At 40.7% G+C, this 21,613-nt stretch overlaps 1 protein-coding gene across 1 annotated transcript in view; it reads left to right on the top strand.

Annotated features, from left to right (window-relative positions):
* RRP15 (ribosomal RNA processing 15 homolog) overlaps nucleotides 1-21,613 on the top strand; it is a 52,215-nt gene that overhangs the window by 17,267 nt on the left and 13,335 nt on the right. The window contains exon 4 of the mRNA XM_012187050.5: nucleotides 510-708. Coding sequence (XP_012042440.3) covers nucleotides 510-708 — 199 coding nt within the window. The remainder of the gene's footprint in view (nucleotides 1-509; nucleotides 709-21,613) is intronic.

The raw sequence follows: 21,613 nt of genomic DNA on the forward strand, positions 1-21,613 counted from the left end.
TAACTTCAGAACAAAGTACTCCAGATAAACTTTTAAAAAAATTAGTTTTATATCATAAAACCTGCAGATAAGGTAGCTGAATACTTTCTAAGCTTCTTGAGTATTATTTTTGCCATTTACAGGTAAAATCAAGATCCAGGAGATCTTTCTAGCCTCAGATAATCAGATAGCTAACTGTAAAGCCTGTGCTTATCCCATTGACACTTAAAGTCTTCAGCCATTATGTGATTAGATTTTGAGAAGTATCAGTTCAGAAGTTGATTTACAAAGATTGAAGCTGAGAAAAACCACAGACCAACTCACATGTATTCTCTAGTCAGATACTTATATTCAGTTTCATTGAAATGTACGTTCACCTTTCAGATTTATTCCGTGCTTTTCACTTGAGTGCATATTAGATGATTGCCTCTTTTCTGAGCAGTGAAAATAGATTGCGCTTGTCCTCAAGAGTTTGTGTTCTAGTGTAATTGTTATTTAATGACATTATCCTGGTCATTTGTGTTCCATAGGGGTGTGGTGCAGTTATTTAATGCCGTTCAAAAGCATCAAAAGAATGTAGATGAAAAGGTTAAAGAAGCTGGAGGCTCTATTAGAAAACGAGCTAAGCTGATATCCTCGGTTTCCAAGAAGGACTTCATCAGTGTTCTGAGAGGGATGGACGGAAGTGCAAGTGAGAATTCTGCTGGGAAGAACTTGAAAGCCAAACAGGTAAGACTTTTACACAGGATTCCGCACATCAGATAGATGTCAACTCTAAAGAGTTTGGCGGTTGAAAAGCATACTATACCCGCGTGCCACTCCAAGACTCGACGCAGCCAAATTAAAAAAAAGCATACTATAGAATTAATATTTTTTCTTTTCAGATGTTATTAAGATTTCCACATGCCCACAGCCTACTTTAACTCCGTATTCTTATGTTTCATGATGACTGACTTACTCAGTGTAGAAGTTGCCAGTTACAGATGCCAGGGCCTTGCTGTTAAAACTTAGGAACTGGTAGATTTAGGTAAATTTTTTAGAGATAGGACGGTCTTCTATCTGAAATCCTGTGTTTTGTGCATTTTGTAGAATAGAAGGCCAAGTGAGGGATACAGCTTCAATTGAGACTGTTAACCCACAGTGGTAATTGACATGGTGCATAATTTCTAAAATGAAGAATTAGAGCTTTAGGAAGTATGATGAAAACTCATCCTTGTGCTGAGGCAGCTTTGGTGATACTCGGCTGGTTGGGAGATAAAGAACCTAAATGCTTTTCGTGATCCTTTGCATGCAGCTCCGCTTCTCCAGCCCTCTGACCTATGAATCCCAATAACTGTACTGAAAGGTTCTGAAATGACTGGGGCTTAACTTTTAAAATTCTTCTAGAGTTGAAGTATTCTTCAAGTTTCTTGATTAAGTTGCCATTTTATCTCATTTTGACAAAAGTTTTCTAAGCTGTTTGAATTTGATCTATCTTTTGAATATCAGAAGGACTCACATTTTGCATATTGAATTGATGTATTTTCCTGGTTGGTTTCTAACTCCTTTTAATCATGAGTTATGAAAAGGTTCTTTCAGTGGCATCATTGTATTTTCAGGTTACCTATTTGTACCTGGTGCTATCCTTTTATCTTTTAAAGGTTTACAATTCAGGTGGACACGTGACCTCATACAGAAGGCAATGGCAACCCACTCCAGTACTCTTGCCTGGAAAATCCCATGGGTGGAGGAGCCTGGTAGGCTGCAGTCCATTGGGTCACTAAGAGTCGGACACGACTGAGCAACTTCACTTTCACTTTTCACTTTCACTTTTCACTTTCATGCATTGGAGAAGGAAATGGCAACCCACTCCAGTGTTCTTGCCTGGAGAATCCCAGGGATAGTAGAGCCTGGTGGGCTGCCGTCTATGGGGTTGCACAGAGTTGGACACGACTGAAGCGACTTAGCAGCAGCAGCACGACCTCAAGGAAATAAGTAAATAAGATTAGCATGACAACATAGAGATTCTAAACTGGTCCGTTTAGACTGTTTGTCATTGCCAGTTACACTGAGTACAATAGCTGTAATTAAGTGGCTGTCCGTATTTGTGGGGAGAATTTCAAAGTAGCCAATATTCATTTAGGACATAAGAGCAGTTTAGTCTGTGTCTAGTGGAAGTAGGTGGACGTTCAGGGCAACTGAAGAGGAGGAGGGAAGGCCAAAGTGGAAATAGATTTGGTGTGCCAGTGAGTCAGACATTAATGAACTGGATAAAGGAGGATATTGATTAAGTAGAGAATAAGATTTCCCTTTCCCATTTCACCTTGTCCTAGCACCCTTAATGCCACACATTTCCCTAATAGCCTCTCCTCCTCTCCTCATACAATCTTGACAGAAGAGCATTTATGGAAGCTGCTCATTGTCCTTCTCTGGGTGTATTCAGAACACAGGCTTTTAATCTCATCTTCCTAATATTGTGCAATCTTTAGAGTCCATTCACCTACAGACTGGATTCACTGGCAGGTATCTTCCCAGATACCAGTCTCGATTATATCTTGAACTCCTTTACCTGGTTACACCGGTTATTTATGGTTGTGACGTAATAATGTTCAGAAGTGAAAAGGAGCCAGCAGTGTTACATTAAGCGAAGCTGGGTAGAGTTATAATAATGTAACAGAGGGTGGATCTGTTAGTCAGCATACTTAAGGAGTGCTGGTGGTGGTGTGTGTGGTTTGATTGTTTGTTTTTGACTCCTTAGGCAGACTTATGATTTTGGAAACTTACTACTTTTTTTTTGAAGAACCCTGTTTCAAGAATTTCCATACTCCTCCAAGCTATTAGAAACTTTGAGACATTGTGACAAATATTTTTAAACTGTGTCATGCTGCTGTTGCTGCTAAGTCGCTTCAGTCGTGTCCGACTCTGTGTGACCCCATAGATGGCAGCCCACCAGGCTCCGCCGTCCCTGGGATTCTCCAGGCAAGAACACTGAAGTGGGTTGCCATTTCCTTCTCCAATTCATGAAAGTGAAAAGTGAAAGGTAAGTTAGCAACCCCATGGACTGCAGCCTACCAGGCTCCTCCACCCATGGGATTTTCCAGGCAAGAGTACTGGAGTGGGGTGATCCTCATTTTAGTTCAGACAGTAAAGTGTCTGCCTACAATGTGGGAGACCTGGGTTCAGTCCCTGGGTCGGGAAGATCCCCTGGAGAAGGAGAGGGCAACCCACTCCAGTACTCTGGCCTGGAAAATCCCATGGACCGAGGAGCCTGGTAGGCTACAGTTCATGGGGTCGCAAAGAGTCGGACACGACTGAGCAACTTCACCTTCACGTTCATTGACTGGATACATGCAGTGGGTTTCATGGTTGTTGTTGTTCACTCGCTTAGTCTTGTCTGACTCTTTGCATCCCCACGGACTGCAGCACACCAGGCTTCCCCGTCCTTCACTATCTCCCGGAGTTTGCTCAAACTCATGTCCATTGAGTTGGTGATGCTATCCAGCCATCTCATCCTCTGTCACCTCCTCCTCCTTCTGCCTTCAGTCTTTCCCAGCATCAAGGTCTTTCCCAATGAGTTGGCTCTTCACATCAGATGGCCAAAGTATTGGAGTTTCAGCTTGAGCCTCAGTCCTTCTCATGAATATTCAGGGTTGATTTCCTTTAGGATTGACTGGTTTGATCACCTTGCTGTCCAAGGGACTCTGAAAGCATCAGTTCTTCAGTGCTCAGCCTTCTTTTATGGTTTAACTCTCACAACCATGCATGACTACTGGAAAAACCATAGCTTTTAACTAGATGGACCTTTGTTGGCAAAGTGATGTTTCTGCTTTTAATACGCTGTCTAGGTTTGTCATTGCATTTCTTGCAAAGAGCAAGCATCTTTTAATTTCGTGGCTGCAGTCATTGTCCACAGTAATTTTGGAGCTCACGAAAATGAAATCTGACATTGTTTCCATATTTTCCCCATCTGTTTGCTGTGAAATGATAAGACCAGATGCCACAATCTTATTTTTTAAAGTATATATTTTAGTTTTTTAAATTTTTAGTGAAGTATAGTTGGATTCTTTTCCCCATAGGTCATTACAGAGTATCAGGTAGACGTCTCTGTGCTATACAGCAGGTCCTTATCAGTTATCCGTTTTATATAAAGGAGTGTGTATATGTCAGTGCTAATCTCCCAGTGTATCCCTCCTTCCCCTTTCCCCTCAGGTAATCATACATTTGTTTCCTACATCTGTGACTCTATTTCTGTTTTGTGTATAAGTTCATTTGTGACTTTTTTTACATTACACATGTAAGTGATATATAACTGTCTTTCTCTGTCCCACTTAACTTCACTCCGTATGATTTCCTTCTGTGTATCCCTAAACTGCAGACACTAGGAAGCTAAGAACCGCGATTCTCAGATTTCTTTGAATTAAGGAGTCAGACTAATTTTCTTCAAATTAAAGCACACTTGCAAGAATTGCAGAAAAGATAGCAAGGAGGGGCGAGGTGGGGGCCATGTTCCTGCTGCTTGGGACATTGCTGATGGCAGATGCGGTGAAGACAGGTAAGAAAGTTGATCTCCCACAGCCCCAGCTTCATGGCCACGGCAGATGTGCCTGTGCAGGGGCCAGACTCGTTCTTCCAGTGTCCAGTCACCCTGCAGCCATCTAAAGGGCCAGTTAGAGTAGTAGCAGCTATAGACAGGTGTACAAGTCTGTTATTTTGTTCGTTTATTTAATTTTGTTCAATTATGAGCCCTTTCAAGGATACATAAGAGTTGAAAGTGTTATAGAGTGAATATCCATATAGACACCATCCAGATCCTCCCACTGCTAACATGTTAGTTTTGGTTTATCACATGTCCACTATACATAGATGCATTACTCCTTATTTTTCTGATGCACTGACAGTGCATGTTTTAATATAGCAGTTCCACTGGTGGCCTCCGAGTCCCCTCCAGGCCCAGGTAGTGGCTCCCCTAGAGGACCAGTGCCCCAACTTGCCCTTAATCGAACACTCCAAAGTCCCCTCCTCCAGCCCTCCAGCAATTATAGAGGGCCCTCACTCCATGTACAGTCTGTTCTGCCAGGAGGCATCTTTCTTTTTTTCTTTTTATTCCTATTTTTTAAAATTAATTAATTTTTTAATTGAAGGATAATTGCTTTACAGAATTTTGTTGTTTTCTGTCAAACCTCAACATGAATCAGCCATAAGTATACATATATCCCCTCCCTTTGAACCTCCCTCCTGTCTCCCTCCTCATCCCACCCCTCTAGGTTGATACAGAGCTCCTTTTTGAGTTTCCTGAGCCATACAGCAAATTCCTGTTGGCTATCTATTTTACACATGGTAATGTAAGTTTCCATGTTACTCCTTCTCCCCATGTCCGTAACTCTATCCTCTATATCTGTTTCGCCGTTGCTGCCCTGTAAATAAATCCTTTGGTACTATTTTTCTAGATTTCATATATGTGCGTTAGAATACGATGTTTATCTTTCTCTTTCTGACTTGTTTTACTCTATATAATAGGTTCTAGGTTCATCCACCTCATCAGAACGGATGCAAATGTGTTCCTTTCTATGGCTGAGTAATATTCCATTGTGTGTATGCACCACAACTTCTTTATCCATTCATCTGTCAGTGGGCATCTAGGTTGCTTCCATGTTCTAGCTATTCTAAATAGTGCTGCGTTGAATAATGTGATACATGTGTCTTTTTCAACCATGGTTTCCTCAGGGTGTATGCCTAGGAGTGGGATTGCTGGGTTATTTGGTGGTTTTAGTCCTAGTTTTTTAAGGAATCTCCATACTGTCTTCCATAGTGGCTGTATCAACTTACATTCCCATCAACAGTGCAAGAGCATTCCCTTTTCTCCATACCCTCTTCAGCATTTATTGTTTGTAGGCTTTTTGATGATGGCCATTCTGACTGGGGTGAGGTGATATCTCCATTGTAGTTTTGATTTGCATATTTCTAATAATGAGCAGTATTGAGCATCATTTCAAGTGTTTGTTAGCTATCTGTATGTCTTCTTTGGAGAAATGTCTGTTTAGGTCTTTTTCCCACTTTTTGATTGGGTGTTTGTTTTTCTGCTATTGAGTTGTATGAGCTGCTTGTATATTTTAGAAATTAATCCTTTGTCAGTTGCTTCTTTTGCTATTATTTTCTCCAATTCTGAGGGTTGTCTTTTCACCTTGCTTATAGTTTCCTTTGCTGTGCAAAAGCTTTTAAGTTTAATCAGGTCCCGTTTGTTTACTTGTGTTTTTATTTCCATTACTCTAGGAGGTGGGTCATAGAGGATCTAGCTTTGATTTATGTCATTGAGTGTTCTGCCTATGTTTTCCTCTGAGAGTTTTATAGTTTCTGGTCTTACATTTAGGTCTTTAATCCATTTTGAGTTTATCTTTGTGTGTGGTGTTAGGAAGTGTTCTAATTTCATTCTTTTACATGTAGTTGTCCAGTCTTCCCAGCACCGTTTATTGAAGAGGCTGTCTTTGCCCCATTGTATATTCTTGCCTCCTCTGTCAAAAATAAGGCACCCATAGGTGCATGGGTTTATTTCTGGGCTTTCTTTCTTGTCCCATTGGTCTATATTTCTGTTTTTGTGCCAGTACCATACTGTCTTGTTGACTGTAGCTTTGTAGTATAATCTGAAGGCAGGCAGGTTGATTCCTCCAGCTCCATTCTTCTTTCTCAAGACTCCTTTGGCTATTCAGGGTCTTTTGTGTTTCCATATGAATTGTGAAATTTTTTGTTCTAGTTATGTGGAAAATGTCATTGGTAATTTGGTAGGGATCACATTGAATCTATAGATTGCATTTGGTAGTATAGTCATTTTCACAATATTGATTCTTCCTACCCAGGAACATGGGTATGTCTGTTTTTGTCATCTCTGATTTCTTTCATCAGTGTCTTATAATTTTCAGTGTACAGTTCTTTTGTCTCCTTTGCTTAGTTGCATCAGTCGTGTCCAACTCTATGCGACCCCATGGACTGGACTAGGCAGCCTACCAGGCTCTACCGTCCCTGGGATTCTCCAGGCAAGAACACTGGAGTGGGTTGCCATTTCCTTCTCCAGTACATGAAAGTGAAAAGTGAAAGTGAAGTCGCTCAGTCGTGTCCAACTCTTAGCGACCCCATGGACTGAAGCGCACCAGGCTCCTCCATCCATGAGATTTTCCAGGCAAGAGTACTGGAGTGGGGTGCCATTGCCTTCTCCATTTGTCTCCTTAGATAAGTTTCTTCCTAGATAATTAATTCTTTTTGTTGCAGTGGTGAATGAGATTGATTCCTTACTTTCTCTTTCTGATTTTTCATTGTTAGTATATACAAATGCAAGTGATTTCTGTGAATTTTGTATCCTGCAACTTTGCTAAATTCACTGATTAGCTCTAGTAATTTTCTGATACTCTCTTTAGGATTTTCTATGCACAGTATCATGTCATCTGCACAGTGAGAGCTTTACTTTTCTGATCTAGATTCCTTTTATTTCTTTTTCTTCTCTGATTGCTGTAGCTAGGACTTCCAGAACTATGTTGAATAATAGTGATGCAAGTGGACACCTTTTCTTGTTCCTGATCTTAGGGGGATGCTTTCAATTTTTCACCATTGACAATAATGTTTGCTGTAGACTTACCATATATGCCCTTTACTATGTTGAGGTAGGTTACTTCTATGCCCACTTTTGAAGAGTTTTAATCATAAATGGGTGCTGAATTTCATCAAAGGCTTTTTCTCCATCTCCTTTAATTGTCATATGATTTTTATCTTTAATTTGTTAATATGCTATATCACATTGATTGATTAGTGTATATCAAAGAATCCTTGCATCCCTGGAATAAACCCAACTTGATCATGGTGTATGAGCTTTTTGATGTGTTGCTGAATTCTGTTTGCTAAAATTTTGTTGAGGAGTTTTACATCTGTGTTCATCAGTGATATTGGCCTGTAGGTTTTTGTATTGTCTTTGTCTGGTTTTGGGATCAGGGTAACTGTGGCCACGTAGAATGAGTTTGGCTATGTTCTTTTGTCTGCAACTTTTTGAAAGAGTTTCAGGAGGATAGGCATTGGGTCATTTCTACATGTTTGATAGAATTCTCCTGTGAAGCCATCTAATCCTGGGCTTTTGTTTTTTTTGGTAGGTTTTTGATCACAACTTTAATTTCAGTGCTTGTAATTGGGTTGTTCATAATTTCTATTTTTTCCTGGTCCATTCTTGGAAAATTGAACTTTTCTAAGAATCTGTCCATTTCTTCCAGGTTATCCATTTTATTGCCATATAGTTGTACATAATGGTCTCTTAAAATCCTTTGTATTCCTGCAGTGTTTGTTGTAACCTCTCCTTTTTCATTTCTGATTTTGTTGATTTGGTTCTTTTTTTCTTGATGAGTCTGGCTAAAGATTTGTCAGTTTTATCTTCTCAAAGAACCAGCTTTTAGTTTTATTAATCTTTGCTATTGTTTCTTTCATTTTTTTTCATTTATTTCTGCTTGAATCTTTATGATTTCTTTCCTTCTAATTTTTTTTTTTTTGTTCTTCTCTTTTCCAGTTTTATGTGTAAAGTTACATTGTCTGTTTGATGTTTTTCTTGTTTCTTGAGGTAGGATTGTATTGCTATAAACTTCCCTCTCAGAGCTGCTTTTGTTGCATCCCATAGGTTTTGAGTTGTCGTGTTTTCATTGTCATTTGATTCTAGAAATATTTTGATTTCCTTTTTGATTTCATCAATAACCTGTTGGTTATTTAGAAAACGTACCATTTAATATCCATGTGTTTATATTTCTTACAGTTTTTTTTCTTGTAATTGATATCCAGTCTCATAGCGTTGTGGTCAGAGAAGATACTTGATACGATTGCAATTTTCTTAAAATTACTGAGGTTTGATTTGTGACCCAAGATGTGGTCTGTACTAGAGAATGTTCCATGTGCACTTGAGAAGAACATGTATTCTGCATTTGGATGGAATGTTCTGAAGGTATCAATGAGATCCATCTCATCTAATGCATCATTTAAGACTTGTGTTTCCTTATTAATTTTCTGTTTTGATGATCTGTTCATTGGTGTAAGCGGGGTGTTAAAGTCTCCTACTATGATTGTGTTACTGTCAATTTCTCCTTTTATGTCTGTCAGTGTTTGTCTTATGTACTGAGGTGCTCCTATGTTGGGTGTGTAGATATTTACAATTGTTATGTCTTTCTCTTGGATTGATCTGTTGATCATTAGTAGTGTCCATCTTCATCTCTTGTAATCTTCTTTACTTTAAGGTCTGTTTTGTCTGATATGAGGATTGCTACTTGGGCTTCCTTGCTGGCTCAGACGATAAAGCATCTGCCTGCAGTGCAGGAGACCCGGGTTCGATCCCTGGGTTGGAAAGATCCCCTGGAGAAGGAAATGGCAACCCACTCCAGTACTTTTGCCTGGAAAATTCCATGGACTGAGGAGCCTGGTAGGCTACAGTCCATGGGATCACAAAGAGTCTGACACGACTGAACGACTTCACTTTCACTCCAGCTTTCTTTTGCTTCCCATTTGCATGGAATATATTTTTCCATCCTCTCACTTTCAGTCTATATGTGTCTTTAGGTCTGAAGTGGGTATCTTGTAGACAGCATATATATGGGTCTTGTTTTTGTATCCATTCAGCCAGTTTGTCTTTTGATTGGAGCATTTAATCCATTTAAAGTAATTACTGATATATATGTTCCTATTGCCATTTTCTTAATTGTTTGCGGTTGATTTTGCAGATCTTTTTCCTTTTCTTGTATTTCTTGACTATGTAAGTCCCTTTAGCATTTGTTGTAAAGCTGGTTTGGTGGTACTGAATTCTCTTAACTTTTGCCTTTCTGAAAAGCTTTTTTATTTTTGATCAATTTTGACTGAGATCCTTGCCAGGTACCTTAATCTTGGTTGTAAATATTTCCCTTTCAGTACTTTAAATATATCCTGCCATTCCCTTCTGGCCTGCAGAGTTTCTGCTGAAAGATCAGCTGTTAAGCATATGGGTTTCCCTTGTATGTTACTTGTTGCTTCTTTCTTGCTTCTTCCAATATTCTTTGTATTTAGTCTTTGTTAGTTTGGTTAGTATGTGTCTTGGCGTGTTTGTCCTTGGGTTTATCCTATATGGCACTCTTTGTGCCTCTTGAACTTGATTGACTATTTCCTTTACCATATTGGGGAAATTTTCAACTATAATCTTTTCAAAAATTTTCTCATACCCTTTCTTTTTCTCTTCTTCTGGGACCCCTATAATTCGAATGTTGGTGCTTTTGACATTGTCCCAGAGGTCTCTGAGACTGTCTTAAGCCCTTTTCATTCTTTTTGCTTTATTCTGCTCTTCAGAAGTTATTTCCACCATTTTATCTTCCATCTCACTGATTTGTTCTTCTGCTTCAGATATTCTGCTACTGATTCCTTCTAGAGTATTTTTAATTCCAGTAATTGTGTTGTTTGTCTGTTTATTCTTTAATTCTTCTAGGTCTTTGTTAATTGATTCTTGCATTTTCTCCATTTTGTTTTCAAGGTTTTTGATCATCTTTACCGTCATTATTCTGAATTCTTTGTCAGGTAGTTTGCCTATTTCCTCTTCATATGTTTGGACTTCTGTGTTTCTAGTTTGTTCCTTCATTTGTGTAGTATTTCTTGCCTTTTCATTTTTGTTTTCTTTTTTTTTTTTTTTTTGCTTACTATGTTTGAGGTCTTTTCACAGGCTTTAGGGTTGAATTCTTTGTTCCTTTTGGTTTCTGCCCTCCTGAGGTTGGACCAGTGGTTTGTGTAAGGTTCATACAGGGTGACATTTCCGCTGACTTTTTTGTTTGTTTCTTTTTCGTCTGAGGGCAGGGCTGAGTGAGGTGGTAACGCTGTCTGCTGATGATTGGGTTTGTGTTTTTGCTTTGTTTTTTGTTTAGATGAGGCATCCTGCACAAGGTGCTACTGGTGGTTGGGTGATGCTGGGTCTTGTATTCAGATGGTTTCCTTTGTGTGAGTTCTCACTATTTAATACTCCCTACGTTTAGTTCTCTGGTAGTCTAGGGTTGTTAGAGTCAGTGCTCCCACTCCAAAGGCTCAGGGCTTGATCTCTGATCAGGAATGAAGATTCCACAAGTGGTTTGTTATGGCATTGAGTGAGATTAAAACAAATACCCAGAAATGAGAAACCATGATGAACCCCAGACAAATGGCAGTTACAAAATCAGGCAAATAATAATTAAAATAATGGAATATACACACATACACACATATGTGTATATATATATACATACACCCATAAACAAAGTCAGAACAGTCCAACAAAAATAAAGTACAGATTGACCTGGCAAACAAAGTAAATAAAAAATTACATTTACCAGTTAAGAACAAAACTAACTAAAGCACAAACTGGAAAACCTAAAGCAAGGTGCCAAGTAGGGAATAAAGCAATGAAAACAAAACTAACAGATATGCTGAGAGGAACTGAAACAAAGAATAGATATTCAAAGTTAAATGGAGGTAGATGAAGAAGTTTTGTATCCATTAAAGATTAACTGCCGGGGGAAAAGAACAGTAGGAAAGGCAAACAAAGGAATAAATGCAGAAAGAGCATAATAGGGTTAAGAGAAAGAAAAAAAAAGAACGAAAAATAAAGTGTAAAAGATTGATCTGATGAACAAAGGAAACCAAAGATTATATGTACTAGTTAAGAACAAAACTAGCGCATAAACTGGAAGACGAAACTAAAGCAGGGTGCCTGCTGGGAAATAAAGCAATGCAAACAAAACTAACAGGTATGTGGAGAGGAAAGGAAAGAGAGAAAAGAAAGAATAGATATGCAGAGTTAAATAGAGGCAGAGAAAAGAGACTTACGTACATTAAAGATTAATTGCAAGGGGGAAGGAGCAGTAGGAAAAGCAAACAAAGAAACAGATGTGGAAGAAGTAATAACAGGTTTAAGTTAAAATTTTAAAAAGAAGAAAACGAAGGAAGAAGAAAGAAAAAAGAAAGAAAAACTCTACAGAACTGAGGCAGAGGTATATAACAATAAAAAATGTGACTGAGAAAAAAACAGCTCAAAATCTTAATTAGATTTCATAGTGCCAGTAAAATCAATAACTACAACAGAGTGGGGTGGGGAAAAGGAGGAAAAAAAGATAAAATCCAAAAGAATATACAGAATAAATCAAAACATAAGAACAATGTTCATCTTGAGTCACTAAAGTCAGAGTCCTTTCCCTCGCTGGGAGTCACAGTCCACCTCACCTCCCTGGGAGGCCCACCAATGCTGTGCTGATCTCTGGACCTGTTGTTGGGGCAGCTCAGATCCTCATATGGTCCTGCTGTGTGTTCTTTCCTCCAGAGTCCATAGGTATCAGAACTAGTGCATTTTCTTTTGTGGGCGCTATCAATGTCATTTTGAATATTCGTTAGACACAAAGTGAAAGTGAAGTTGCTCAGTCGTGTCCGACTCTTTGTGACCCCATGGACTGCAGCCTACCAGGCTCCTCTGTCCATGGGATTCTCCAGGAAATAGTACCGGAGTGGATTGCCATTTCCTTCTCCAGGGGATCTTCCCAACCCAGGGACTGAACCCGGGTCTCCCGCATTGTAGACAGACGCTTCACCGTCTGAGCCACCAGGGAAGAGTCTGCCTAATTGATATATCGTGTGGATTTAACCTGTAGCTTGTACAGCTGGTGGGAAGGTCTTGGGTCTTCTTCCTTAGTCACACTGCCCCTGGGTTTCAATTGTGGTTTTATTTCCACCTCTGCATTGGGTCATCACTGGGGTTTGCTCCTGAGACTGCCCTGGAGGACTTGAGTTTGCCCCTGTGAGGGCCAGGTGTGGAGGTGGTGCAGCTGCTTGGGTCGCAGGGGTTCTGGCAGCACCAGGTACTCAGGGGAGTTGGGGGCTGGGGCAGCAGGAAGTATAGTGCTCCAGAAGAGCATGGCAGCCAGTATTGGCCAATAAGCTCCAGTATTCTTGCCTGGAGAACCCCCCTGACAGAGAAGCCTGGCAGCCCACGGTCTGCAGGGTCGCAGAGTTGTTTACAACCAAAGCGACACTGCTCGCATAGACGAAGACTTTTTTCGCCTGTAGCAGCTCTCTCCCAGTGAGAGCTGAGTGTGAAGGTGGCGTGGTTTCTTGGCTTGCGAGGACCCTGGCGGCGCCAAGTGTCCAGGCACATGGACTGCTTCCGGTGCAGGAGTTATGGCCCTGTCAGAGTCTTTTTTCAAGCTTCTTGTGGCGGGTGATCAGAAGGCCGCTTTGGCCAGTCTTTCTCCATAGCTCCACCCCTTCAGGCACTTAGTGGTCCTTCTCTGTTGTTCAGTGCTTCAGGCACATAGAGGGGCCCTCCTGGCTGGGGTCCTACTCTGTAGATCTGCATGTCAGTCACTTAAAGGAGCACTCTGGATGTGGTCCTGCTCTGTAGTTCAGTGCCTCAGGCATTTGATGGGCTGGCCTCTATTGTTCAGCTGCTGATGCGGTCATTGTCACCTGTGGGGAGAGGGGCTATGGTTATGGCTCCACCCCCTCGTGTGACTCAGCAGTATTGCTTGCTCCCATGGCTGCCTGTCTGGCTTTCCTCCACAGGCCTTTCCCACCACAGTCTCCTCCCTCACATCCCCCAGATCCGTCTCTCTGCAGTCAACAGCAGCCCTCGCCTGGGGTTGCTCCACAATCCCTAAACTCCAGCTCCCAGCTGCTGCACCTTCAGCAGACCTGCGTCCCTGTCCGGGGACTGTATGGCTGTGGCAAGGACTGTCTGATTCTCGTTCCATTTAGGCTGCCCCAGATCAGCTGTTTCACTCTCAGCCTTAAATGTTCCTCCTCTGACTCAGACAATTGCCTGGATGTGGGGATCAGACCCCTGCTTCAGTTCCTCCTCCCCACCGAGGGCAGGTTGAGTCCTCCTAACACTCCTGTTTTTTCCCCTAGTCCCTTCATCCTGCCGAGTTTTGGGTGGTTTTATGTATTCTTTTCCGCTGGTCAGGTACTCCTGTCCACTGTCAGCTGGTGTTCTGCCTGCACTTCTGTGTCTGAAGGTGTATTTCTGATGTTCTGTGGGGAGAGATGTACTCCATGACCACCTACTCCTCCTCCACCATCTTGTTCTTCTCCGATCTTCGTTTTTTGAATGTTGAGTTTTAAGCCATCTTTTTCACTCTCTTCTTTCACTTTCATCAAGAGGCTATTTAGTTCCTCTTTATTTTCTGTCATTAAAGTGGTATCATCTGCATATCTGAGGTTGTTGATATTTCTCCCAGCAATCTTGATTCCAGCTTGTGATTCATTCAGCCCAGCATTCTGCATGATGTACTCTGCATATAAGTTAAATAAACAGGGTGACCATATACAGCCTTGCTGTACTCCTTTCCCAGTTTTGAACCAGTCCGTTGTTCCATGTTTGGTTCTAACTGTTGCTTCTTGACTTGCATGCAGGCTTCTCAGGAGGCCTGTCATGTGACAGCCAGGGCAGAGGCTGGCGTGATAGCCGTGAGCCAAAGAGTGCCCGCAGTCCCCAGGAAGGGAGGCCTGGCCCGATTCTGAACTGTGCGAGGATATGTTGCTGTTGTTTGAAGCCACCCAGTTGGTGGTAATCCTATAGCAGCCATGGGAGACTAACACCATATAGATGTGTGTGTTAGAAATAATTTTCCCTCAGAACTTTGAAATTACTGTTTCGTTTTCTTGGTTTTTTTTTTTGCTGGTTAGCGGTCTGGCGCTGCTCTGATTTCTGGTTCTGTACTCCTTGAAACCTTTTGGGTCATCTCTCTATCTCTGCTGGTCCACAGCGTGGCAGCGAAGTGCCCTGTGCAGCTTGCTCACTCCTTGTGCTGGACCGTGGCGACTTTGTCTACCCAGTGAGAAATTCCTGTTCCTCCCTTCTCTACACATTGTTTGCTTTGTTTGAATTAATATCTTTGATTATTTTTGTCCCTTTTTTTCTGTGTTCCCTTTCTGGAGCTTCTGCTAATTGGTTGTTAGATCTTCTGGATTGATCCTCTTATTCTCATGTTTTCCCCTTCAATTCTCTCTCTGACACTTTCTGGGGAAGTTCTTTGATTTCTAGCCCTTAGGTTGAATTTTAAAAATATATGACTTCATATTTTTTATTTTTGAGGAACTCTTTTTTTGTTGTTTTGTTTTTGTTCTTCGGACCCGTTTATTTCACAAATGCACCGTCTATTCTCTGTGGGGAATTAATTATAGGGATCTTAAGTTTTTCTTTTTCTCTGCCTTGTTTTAATCTCTTCTGAGTTCATTCATGCCGTTTGTCTTGGCCTCACTCAGCAGTTGGAGGCCTTCCTTAGTACATGGTGAGCCTCACTGTCCATTCGTATTTAAGAGCAAAGAGGATGGATTGCACATCCCAGCATGAGCCCAGAGTTTACTGGTTGGTGAGCTCAGCTGTGGAAGAGTCAAGAGGGTTGGTTCTTTCATTGCGGAATGTCCAAATGTCAGTTTTCTGTAGGACTTTCTTCTGGGAACTTATCTTTTCTAGAGAAGACTCTTAGCGATCTGCTGCCTATGTATGGGTTAAGAACTTGCTGCCAGTATTCTTGGAACAGAATATAGGAATAGTCTTTGGGGCTCCAGCATTCAGTATGAAGACTATTCAGTATAAGCTGCTTGTGTTAACCAGTGTTCTGGAGTGCACGACCTCTCTGATTTAATTATCTTCAGGGAATGAACTCCTGTCTATGTTAGAGTCAGTCACTGCCTCCATAGGCTGGAGAACGGACCTAGCAGTTTAATAGCTGCCTCTTACATGGACTGTCAGCCAGTCTTCTGGTTTTATCACGTGCTTGGCTCCCCACCTCTGCCCATTTCTTCCAGTTTCTGAGCGTGAATCCACTGGTTTTCACTTAAATGTTAATTTATTTTTCTGTTAATTGGTTGCTGCTACTCTATCTAGTTTTCATTCCCCCTCCCAATTAATTGGATTATTGTGTTTACTCTTATTTTCTCTTCTGTGTTGTTTTCTTATATGTTTATAACTTGATACCTTTATTCTAATTTAAGTTTTCCATAAAAATTGGAGATAAAATGCATGGCTGATGTTTAATTGGAAGACTTCCTTTTTATTTTGACAGCAAAAAGGTTGATCTTATCATATTAATAGAATTGTTGGTAGTCTTAAGTTGATTATAAGGTATTTCACAAATAGTAAACCTTGAAATTTTGATAATGGACATTTTAAGTGAATTAATTAAAAAAAATACTTCCTAAAATTTTAGCCATATAAAGAAGGGATGTCCACAGAAAGAAGGTGTATACACCTCCATTCTCTAGTTTTTTTTTTTTCTTCTTTGGAAACAATCTTTGTGATTATTCTTTTGAAAATCTTTAGATATTTAGATTCATGCTGTGGCACATGTGTGTTTAGCATTATTTCTTAGAAAATAAAGAAAAAGAGTATGTGTTTTAAAAATTTTGACTAGTCTGATAATTTTTGTTATCTAGTCTGAAAAATAGAATTACTAATTCATTACACAATATTCACTTCTCAGTAATGCCCCTTGTTTTCTCTATTCCTTATCATATCATGATACAGCAAATCTTAAGTACAGCAGACTTATTTTATTTTATTTTTATTCTTTATTTTAATAATTTTTTGTGAGATAGGGCTATGAAAAAGAGCATCATTAGTGAAAGTGAGAAAGCCAAGAAAGGAGTGGTTCTTACCTGAAGAAATAGAAATTTTGGATAAAGTGTCAAACATCAAGTTCAGTAGATGGAGGTTTGGTTCTTTGAATGAATCAGTCCACCAAATAGTTCATATAGAAACAAGAAGAGAACACATTTGGAAAATTGATTTAGTATGTGTTCCAGGCAGTACAGATATTTGCTTATGAAATTAGAGTCTTAAATGTTGGAAAAGTTATGGTGTGAGAATATTCATAGAAAATGTCACTCGAGGAGTGTGCTTGGAAGACTAAGAACCTTAGCTGTGATTTCAGTGTCATGGAGAGGACACAGAGATGGCACTGGCTCACCCCCGGGACCTACCTAGCTGTCGGTAAGGGAAGGTGCTTTGAGGAACTGGAAGAGTGTCTTCTGTTGTGTAATGGTGAATTCAGATGACAACAGGGGAAGCAGCAGCAGTGAGTGATACTTCTGTTGAAGTGTTTACCTTCAAACAGAAGCATTTCATAAAGAAAGTCACAAAGAACAAGTGTTCAGTGTTGCTGAAACCAGCCTATATTGAGGCAGTCTTTGAAAACACTTAAATGAGGTAAGCATCAGAGAATGAAGCCATAATCAGTAGATGTTTTCACTACTATTAATTCAAGGAAAAGGAGCTAATGCATCTCATTTTTACTTCATTGATTAGGGAAAAAAGAATTGCCAATCACTGTACTACTCGAAGGTGGAAAAGCCTAGCAATTTTTCAGTTTTTCACATTCTTTATAATTTTCTTTTTTTTTTTTCTCTCTTTTCTTCCTCCATAAAGGTTGGGATATAGGGTATTTACTGACAGTTAAAAGTGAAAGTCGCTCAGTCCTGTCTGATTCTTTGCAATGGGGAGCTGGAAAAGGGGATTCTGAGGAAGTTGGGACCAGATTTTTTTAGTCTTGTGCCTTTAGTTAAGGAATCTGGCCTTTATCCTTTAGGCATTTGGGTGCCAGTTGTAATTTTTCATCGGGTAAGTGATGTGATCAGAGTTTATTATTTTTAAGGAAAGGAAGGCTGAAGGATGTAACACCTGTATCAGAAGGCCAACAAGTGGGAGGCTCTTGCAGTAATCAGAGAAGAGGGGAGAACTAAGGTTGTGTAAGATGGGGTGGGTCGGGGGGTGAATAGAAAAGAGGAGGCAGGCTTGAAAGGCAGTTTGGAGGGTGAGTGAGTCTGGGACTGACAGGATTTAGAAGGATGAAGGAGGGGGAGGGACTGTGAGGGTGACAGCTTGGGAGATTCAGAAATGGTGAGAACTTTCACCAAATGGAGCCTATAAAAAGTGGAATGTGTCTGCGAGGTCAAGACTTGCGGAGGCAGTGCCTGCTCCAGGTTGTAATCGGAAATGACGTGAATGACAGAAGCAATGATCAGACTGAAAACATCAGCTGTGGGGAGAGGCCCTGGGTTAGTGCAGGAAACATGACACAAAGAAGCAGGCAGCCTGGGCTGTGTGTGTGTGTGTGTGTGTGTGTGTGTGTGTGTGTGTGTGTGTGTGTGTGTGTGTGTGTGTGTGTGTGTGTGTGTGTGTGTGTGTGTGTGTGTGTGTGTGTGTGTGTGTGTGGTGTGGTGTAGTGTGTGTGTGGGCCAGTTTTTCTGTCTCTGTAGGGAGTGTGTGTGTGTGGGGGGGCCAGTTTTTCTGTCTCTGTAGGGAATGTGTGTGTGTGTGGTGTGTGGTGTGTGTGCATGTGTGTGTGTGGGGGGGGGCCAGTTTTTCCGTTTCTGTAGGGTCCCAGGCACCCGGAGAACAATTAGCCAGTTTACAGAGTCGGGGAATGTCAGTAGTATATTTTAGAAATGTTAACGTTTTTAGGTTCCAATAAATAATTGTCACCTATTTGGAGGGAATTCTTTAATCTAGAATCTGTAAATCCCTCTGTTGGACCAAATAAATGAAGCCCTGTACCAGCCACATACCAACACATGGCGGGGCACACTGGCTGCTTCCTTGATGTTGACCTTCAGCGAAAACAAAGATTAAATTGTATTTAGGACACTCTGTTTAAGGAAGCAACAAAAACTTACATTTTGTGTAAAAAAGATTTGTTTTACTCCTTAAGAAAATAGTACCTTCTCACCCTCATTTCAGAACACTTACCAGTCTAGAGTGATCTGTTTTCCCAGTATGTTGAATAACCCAAGATTTTGGTAATTAGAGTTGCTCATGTTTTTCCATACCTTTAAAGTTGTGATTTTTCCTTTTGCTCTTTTCTTGAAAAGTTGACTGAAATTCAGTCAGATTTCTTGGCATTTAAGTGCCTGTTTCCTTAAAGGTGGCACTAAAGCAAGCATGATGCAATTTAAATCTGTAAGTCTCTTAAGGAGAATATATTGGCTGCTGTTAGGAGATCATTGACTAACTGTTACTAACACTCTTAAGTTACAGACTTTCTGCAAGGTTTTCGTCTGTTTGAAATTGCCAGTATGTCCATTTTGGCTTTTGTGATAATGAAACTATAATGATAATCTTGTAGTAAGGGAAAGTGCCAGCTAGTTTCTGTTAGAAAGCAGCTTCCCTAGTGATTGCAGGGCAGCAAATTTCGATCAAAATCAAGGGGAGAAATTACTAAAAGAGATAAGGTATTTACTTCTTCCTGATTTTGTGCTAGGAGCACAAGCACAGATATGTGTCAAACACAGAAATAAGTTAGGGGACTCTGTTTCTCATAAATGGCAGCCATGTAATTTCTTCACAGCTAGATATTTAGTGGTGGGAATACTTTTGCAATACCTGGCTTCTTTGGTATCTTGGTAACTTAGACCAAATTAACTCTTAACTGCTGTGTACTTTTAAAATTGTGCATTCATGCTGGTTCCTAAACCTTCTGAATTCCTGCTCCCAAAGGAGAACGCCTGGGAATGGAAGGACTCCATACACGTCCTCCAGTGGTCCCCAGCAATTTTCAGGCCTCAGTTTGTAAAGGGAGTTGGGGGTGTGGAACGCCAGGCCAGGGCGGGGGTGGGGGATGGAGAGAAAGATGCTGTCCTTAAGTTGCCCCTACATTGCAGGGCGACAGTATTTTACTCTCACATAAAAGCTGCTCCAACAGGAATGTGTGGAATGCTAACTTTGTAAATAATTCAGCTTAATGTTTGTTTACTGAAAATGCCTAAATAGATTAGAGTTTAGACAAAAGAGAGACTCGGAGTTTGAAATGAAAATGCACGTGATTGTGCACACTGCTGTTGATGGGAACACTTTAAAGCCAGTTTCTCTTTGTACTCACTTCTTTTAAAATACGCTGTTTAATTTTGATGTAGGGCGGTTTCTGATGTGAACAGCAGTTGTAATCACAGTGAATTTAGGATTGCCAGTGTGGTAACGTGCAGCATGGACATGGGGAAAATACGGGTATAAGTGAAGAATATAATTATGGAGTTGCTGTGGAAATCTTTAGTTACTGTTAAAAATTAATAATGGTGCCATACATATTCTGGCCCTCTTTGAAGAAATGTTCTATTTGAAGTTGCTGAAGTGGCTGCCTACATAGAATTTTCATCAGTGAGACTGAGGTTCTTTTTTAAATTTAAATGTCCCGCATAAAGTATGTCTTGTAGCATGTGTTTGCACTTATGGTGCATTTTTAAAAATCAAAAGAATATTTTATTGTTTCTCACTAAAAATCATCGTTTCTGTGTTGTAGGCAGTTGAGTATGTGTATGGGGTGGATGGTGTATTATATATAGTGGCAGAGACGCCAGACTCCAGAGCCAGACAAACTGGGTTCCAAATACTTGGTCTACCAGTTAGTGAAGAGAGGTTGCTTAGCCTCACCAAACCTCAGGTTTTTCCTCTGTTTGTGACAGTCATTCTAGGGGTTATAGTCACCTCATAGAGATAACTGAGAGGGTCAAGTGAATTAGTATTTGTAAAGTGCTTAGAATTAGAACAATGCTTGGCATCTGGTTAGCGCTATATAAATGTTTGCAACTGCTTGTCATTATTAGAATGAGTTTCTTATATTCAGTTCTTATTTTTTTTTCCTAACAAATAGTCAAAGATGAATCTAAAGTTGGAAGCTAGTTTGAAGGGAAACTGTTGTTAACTTCCGCTGAATTACAAGGTAGTCCAAAAATTATCCAGTAATTGAATAAAAATTGTGTTTGGAAAATTCTCTCTCATTTTGCACTTCCCTGGAGGCTCAGTGGTAAAGAACCGACCTGCCAGTGCAGGGGACACGGCTTCATTCCCTGTGTCAGGAGGATCCCCTGGAGAAGGAAATGGCAACCCACTCCAGTACTGACTGGGAAATCCCATGGACAGAGGAGCCTGGTGGGCTGCAGCCCACGGGGTCAACTTAAACAACTAAGCTACAGCAACTCTCGTTTTAGGTGTATCTGATTTACTAATACATAATTCTTAACAAAATAATAAAGCTAGATTTGAGGACCTAGAAATGTGTCTACTTTTTCTTACCCCTCACTTCAAGCTATGGTTGAAATGTGTTACTTAAAAGATTTTCTTTACAGCGGAGACTTTGATTTCTGAGTGTGTGCTTTCCTACCATTTGAGCTTTCTCATCATTGTGAGCAAAGCACATAGCATCATTAGAATATCACAGATGTCCTGAGTTGGGAGTTCTGTGTACATGACGACTCAAGGCATTTCTAGGTAGGAATTGTGGTAGCGGGGCTGGGAGGGGGTCGTCTTATTGTTTGCACCAGGTACTGTGGAAGGTGTTTTTCTGTAGTTATCACTTTAAGAAATATTAGAACTTCCATTTTAGAGTTGAGAAACCCAAAGTGAGATTAAATGACCTGCCCCAGATCCCACTGATAATAATGGAGATACTCTGGATCAAAACCCAGTCTATGTTGCTTCAGAACCCTCTTTTAGCCGTCAGTGCCTGTGTGCTTAGAGTAGTGAGGTACTTTTTTAGAAGCAGAGCAGAAAACTGTCTCCGTTCTCTCACCTAGATAAGCTGGAAAGAAGGGGGCTGCCTGGCGAGCCACAGGGCCACCTGCCCAGACTGGACCAAGCGGCGAGCCAGGCAGCTTGCTGAGTTCTCCCGAGTCT

This window comes from Ovis aries, chromosome 12, assembly GCF_016772045.2.
Source record: "Ovis aries strain OAR_USU_Benz2616 breed Rambouillet chromosome 12, ARS-UI_Ramb_v3.0, whole genome shotgun sequence".
NCBI lineage: Eukaryota > Metazoa > Chordata > Mammalia > Artiodactyla > Bovidae > Ovis > Ovis aries.